The sequence below is a fragment of the Ornithorhynchus anatinus genome, chromosome 12 (genome assembly GCF_004115215.2).
Source record: "Ornithorhynchus anatinus isolate Pmale09 chromosome 12, mOrnAna1.pri.v4, whole genome shotgun sequence".
NCBI lineage: Eukaryota > Metazoa > Chordata > Mammalia > Monotremata > Ornithorhynchidae > Ornithorhynchus > Ornithorhynchus anatinus.
In genome coordinates, this window is record NC_041739.1 from 52,053,766 (window position 1) to 52,059,765 (window position 6,000).

The 6,000-nt window shown below is 42.2% G+C and overlaps 1 protein-coding gene across 2 annotated transcripts in view; it reads left to right on the forward strand.

The window, feature by feature from the left end:
- SYNPO2 (synaptopodin 2) overlaps nucleotides 1-5,673 on the forward strand; it is a 155,722-nt gene extending 150,049 nt beyond the window's left edge. The window contains exons 5-6 of one of the 2 annotated variants that reach the window (XM_029076610.1): nucleotides 2,447-2,852; nucleotides 4,068-5,673. In XM_029076610.1, the coding sequence (XP_028932443.1) occupies nucleotides 2,447-2,852; nucleotides 4,068-4,087 (426 nt within the window). In that variant the 3' untranslated portion in view covers nucleotides 4,088-5,673. Of the gene's footprint in view, nucleotides 1-2,446; nucleotides 3,524-4,067 lie in introns of those variants that run through there. The other variant, XM_029076608.1, reaches the window with a different exon arrangement.
- The last annotated feature ends 327 nt before the right edge of the window (nucleotides 5,674-6,000 follow it).

Here is a 6,000-nt window from a genome sequence, read left to right on the forward strand (position 1 = left end):
CTACATGTGTTACATTGGAATACCTAGAGTGTCATGGGTTGGGTTAACAGTCAGGGAACAAACTGCTTTAAATATATGGAGACTAAATGTTCCATATGTCAGACTCTCCATGCAAACTGCCAGATGGTGCTGGCCTTCAGTCAGCATTTCAGTCAGTCCAGAGACAACTTTAGTAGATGCTAAGAAGTGTCTCTCTCTTTCTCTCTCTCTGCATATTTACACAACATAGAAGCAGTTTTGCCTAGTAGATACAGCAGTGTTTCCTAGTAGATAGAGCAAGGGCCTGGAAGTCAGAAGGACCTCGGTTCTAATTCCAACTGTGCCACTTTGCTGTGTGACCTTGGGCAAGGCACTTAACTTCTCTATGCCTCAGTTACCTCATATGTAAAATGGGATTAAGACTGTGAGCCCCATGTGGGATATGGACTGTGTCCAACCTGATTACTTTGTATCTACCTACCCCAGTGCTTAGAACAGTGCCTGGCACATAGTAAGCGCTAACATAAGCAGTTTTAAATATACACACATACTATATATATATATATACACACACACATAGAGAGAGAGGGAGGGAGAGAGAGAGAGAAAGAGAGAGATCCCTAAACCTAGGATGAAGAAAAAGGATAGAGCTCTGATTCTGTCTTTACAAAAATACAAAATATTTTTCACAAATGGCTTCTGGCCACTTTTACAATTGAGTGTGATTAAAAATAAAGGCAAAGTGAAAGAAGTTTGGTCTCCAGGAAAAATTAAATGCTTAATAATAATAATGTTAATAATAATAATGTTGGTATTTGTTAAGCGCTTACTATGTGCAGAGCACTGTTCTAAGCGCTGGGGTAAACACAGGGGAATCAGGTTGTCCCACGTGGGGCTCACAGTCTTCATCCCCATTTTACAGATGAGGGAACTGAGGCACAGAAAAGTTAAGTGACTTGCCCACAGTCACACAGCTGACAAGCGGCAGAGCTGGGATTCGAACTCATGAGCCCTGACTCCAAAGCCCTGACTCCTGAACAATAATATTGATAACAGTAACAAAAATTCAGAGTAGTATTGGTGATGACATTTCATTTCTTCATTTAATTGTACTGTGTGCAGAGCACTATACTAAGCACTTGGTAAAGTACAATTCAACAATAGACACATTCCCTGCCCACAGTGAGCTTACAGTCTAGCTTATATTTACTAGGTGCTTACATTGTGTGAAGTGCTGAGCTCAGCACTAAGTAGAAATAGTAGGAAATTGGTTGAGACATGACCTCTGCCATGCATTGATGTGGCTGGGCAGGCTAAGGGCTTTAAGGTGTCCAGTTACCATGGTACCTATGTTAGATATGTACTTTCATTCAGTCGTATTTATTGAACATTTACTGTGTGCAGGGCACTGTACTAAGCACTTGGGAGAGTACAATACAACAATAAACAGACACATTCTTTGCCCACAGTGAACATACAGTCTAGGGGGGGAGAAGGGTATTAATATAAAGAAATTACAGATATGTACATAAGTGCTGTGGGACTTAGGGGGGTGAGCCCGTTGTTGGGTAGGGATTATCTCTATCCGTTGCCAAGTTGTACTTTCCAAGTCCTCAGTACAGGGCTCTACACACAGTAAACGCTCAATACATACAATTGAATGAATGAATGAACAAAGGGAGTAATTCAGGGCGACCCAAAATGGAATGGGAGAAGAGGAAAAGGGGGCCTCTTGGAGGAGATTTGCCTTCAATAAGGTTTTGAAGCAGGGGAGAGTAATTGTCTGTCAGATTTGAGGAGGGAGGGCATTCCAGGCCAGAGGCAGGACGTGAGCTAAGGATTGGCCAGGAGATAGGCAAGATCGAGGTACAGTGAGAAGGTTAGCATTACAGGAGCGAAGTGAGCGGGCTGGGTTGTAGTAGGAGAGTAGTGAGGTGAAATAGGATGGGGCAAGGTGGTAGACTGCTTTAAAGCCAATGGTGAAGAGTTTTTGTTTGATGCAGAGGTGGATGGGCAACCACTGGAGTTTTTGAAGGCCTCTTGAAGGAGATGGGATTTTAATAAGGTTTTGAAGGTGGGGAGAGTGATGGTCTGTGGGATAAGAAGGGGAGGGAGTTCCAGGCCAGAGGCAAGATACAGGTAAGGGGTTGGAGGTGAGATAGATAAGATAGAGGTATGGTGAGTATAGGCAAAGTCAATTTTGCATTTGACTGAGAGCAATATATTGTGATTGGTAAAATGCAAAATAGATTGTAAAATTCAATACATCTTTCTATTTCCAGGAGGGAAAAGAGTTTGAGAAGGCAAGCATAAAACTTGTTTTCTGATTTCTCTGATGTTACATGAAAGCGCACGTCATTCTTCAGACACCAAAAGAGGATAAGTTTATCTCGAAGTCGAGAGTGGGTTTCATTGCCTTTGCTCAATGACTGGGAACTAAACTGTCTAATGATCTCATTGTTTCTAGGAGTGTGGACGCTCGCTTTCACTTCCTGGGAGACCGGTGGCCCTTGTTCTCTCACCTACTTCTCCTTTGGTGTTCCAGTCTGCCCCTGACTACATTGGCCAGCCAGACCCGGGACTGGAGAAAATCAGCAAGAGATTAACTCCTTGGGAAGCAGCAGCCAAGTCCCCTCTAGGGCTAGTGGATGACGCCTTTGGGCCCAGGAATATCCAAGAGTCCATCGTGGCAAACGTGGTATCAGCCGCCCGAAGGAAAATAATGCCAGAGCCACCGGAGTATTGGAAGCAGAGAGTTTCCTACCCACCCCAGGCTCTGAAAGCCACACTAGGCCCACTGGGAAGAAGAGAGTCCAGCTCCGTATCAGCACCAAGGAGCAACATGGCGGTCCCTCTTGCCAGCCTCCCATATGGTTCGCAGTTTTCATTTGCATATTGTAGAACTGATCCCAACCTGGTGGCCTTGGAAACCAGATCAGATTACTGCGTTTCCCTGGGTGACTGCAACTACAATCCACACCCAAGAGGATGGAGGCGCCAAACCTGAAAATCAGAAGGCCTCTGAATGTGTTTTCCTTCTTCCGGCCTCAAAATCTGGGCCATCCGAAGGAGGAGGGTGGCCTTTCTGGTCTGATCAATTCTTTCTAGCCTGACAATCAGTTTGAATGGAAAAAAAATGGGATTTGGATTAGCCAACTCTTGGGGATTCCTGTAAGACAAGCATTTGTGTATGTAACTGTGGACATTTGTGTGAGTGTGCATGTTTATGGCCAGGGTCAGTGTAGGTAGTCAGGTAGGAGAGAGCATCAACTTGAAAGAGTAGGCTGTTTTTTCCCCTCAAGGAAAAAGGGGTGTAATTAAAATCCATTTCAAGTATTTTGTCAAGTAAAAGCCATTTTCTGAATGGTTTTCTTTTTTAAAAAATGTTGGACCAAGTTTTAATGTACTTATAACTTGTACATTTCTCTCTAGGGTTCCTCTGGTGAACTTGTGTCAGTTTAGGAAGAGATTAGGTTATTGGCTTCTGTGTCGTGAATGGTAAAGGAAAGATAAAAAGATAATACATATGTCTGTAATTGGAAGGTCTGGTGACGATCTTGGACTTGGAGGGCATTTCATCAGGTTTCAGTAGGTAATATCTATATGAGAAAGGGTTTATTGAGTGGATTCATTATTTTTCCTTGAAGCATCTTTGAAAAAGAGAATCTAATCAACAACTGAAAATATTTCTAGAAGTTCTGCACCTTTGAGTTGGATATTTAAGTGTCGGGTCATTTTTCATGTCAGCATGATTTTGAGGCAGACAGTGTAACTGGGTGAGAGATATGTGGGTAGGATTCACTGTGAGTTCTTTCAAAATCTAAGAGACAGAAAATGGATTATCATTTGGAATATTTCATTTGATGGGTGATAAATCTGCATTACTCATCTGTTACAGACCAAATCAGGTTCAGGGCCAGAGTTACTCTTATAATTGGTTGTTATAATTCTCAAAGGTAGTGTTTGAAGAAGGGTTTTCAGTTATGTGTCATATGGTGTGAGTCCAGATAGGAAGGAAAAAAATACTGTACTGACTTTTAAAGGGTTTGAGGAAGTGGTAGGTGGTGATAATTGCTTTTATATTCTAGGGATCGACGCAATTGATTGAATTATGGAAAACACCACATTAAACGCTACACGGTTGAAGCTACAACTCTCGGTAGACATCACCGGGATGTGCAACAGAAGTTAATCATCAATGTTATAAATCCACACTTTCTACATTTTGCAGTTGGAATTGTTTACTGGAGTTTTTGTGAGTTTGCCATATCATGAAACCAAGCTATCTGCCTCTGATTGCCTGACACTGAAAGTACTAACTGAAAAGTATTAACTGTAAGCAGTCCATCTTGTGAACAAGGCATCATGGGTCTTACTAAGGCTAAAATAGATGTGGGGAATACACACTGTTCTATTTTCCCTTCCTCTTTCCCTAAATAAACCTTGCCACAGCCAATATCCAAGTCAACCATTCACTTGGAAATAAGATGACAGGAGGCTTCCATCATAAGAGATGGACAAGCTTCAGGCCAGTTATGAAAACTTCAGGATGGAGAACCTGCACGCAGAAACTGATTACAGTGCTAGCGGTTTGCACAGTGCCATTCTCGCTTTCTCACTTCTGCCAGTCGTGTTCCTACCAGGATCGTTGAAAACATGAAATAAAGAGCAGACATATCATTGGTGTGGTTGACCATTGATGAGACTGCTTAAATATTTTATCAGTGAGGCGTGCTTGAACAAGTGACAGGGGAAGTTTGTGGTTAATGATCATGCTTCTAAATGATGAGAAGCACAGAGGTTAAAAAAAAAAGTTCTAACAGGAATGGGGGAAGAAGAGGATGGTTGTCGGGTCACCAAAGAAGATACCAAGGGTCTCAGGGAGTGGTAAAATGGGAGAAGCTTGGAGGCAATTGCTGTTGACCGAAGAAAAAAGCAGAGAGCAGGGGGTGGGGGTGGGGCTGAGTGGTGTAGCCCCTCCTCGATCCATTCTCACACAGACAGGGGCCTGTTGGCCCTCCAACCAGCCCTCTCCCCTCCCTCCTCTCTAAGAAGAACCTTGGAATCCTAAATGTTTTTGTGGAATCCTAAAGAGGAAAGTCCATTCGTCGGTGAGCCCTTTCTTTCCTAGGTAGGATTCTAGCTATCAATTAAATCCACTTGTCAGTGTTTTTAAGATTTAAGCAATTTTAAGAGCATTTACTAGTTTGCTGCTTTTATTTTATCATTGTCTGCAAATAAGTTCATTTCAATCAGTTGATAGGATCAGAACTGTATCACCAGAAAATCCACTGTCAGTGAACAATAACTATGTTAAAGTTTCTTGTTTTTCAGTGTACCTAAAAATGATAGCTTGTTTTTACTATTATTAGTGTAGAACAATTGAGCTCCCTCTGCCTGCATCAGAACAAGAAGTCCACTTTTGTTCTACCCTATGATAAACTTTCAAAGTTGCAACTTCCAGGCATCAAGGATACGGTGAAGCTTTGGACTAAAGAGTTCATTTTTCACTCGCAAGAAAATATGAATCTAGTCATTTTTGCTATACTGCAGTGGTTGTCTTCTTCAACAACCTCATGTTATGGGAAAACCAGCATTATGGTAATCAGTGATTCAGTGGGAATGAATGGATGACTGAAATCCATTCAGTGAATGGATCCTCTAGACTGTAAACTCAGTGGGGGCAGGGAATGTGTCTACTAACACTGTTGTGCTGTACTCTCTCCAGTGCTTACTACCATGCTCTGCACACAGTAAACTCGCAACAAATACAATTGATTGATAGATGTGGATGATTCCACGATGCCACCATGATTGACATTTCTTGGTAGGAATGCCCATATTATTGTTAAGTTTATCTCTAGCAAATGCCTTACACTCTTGACTTGCATTGCTATTTTATGGTGTGAAGTAGTGTGATGTTGCAGAGACATGAAGTAGTGTGATGTTGCAGAGACACGAAATGCAGTATGGTCCAGTAAGGCTGTGGTAGAGGCTGGGAAGCATAAAAGCATCATACCC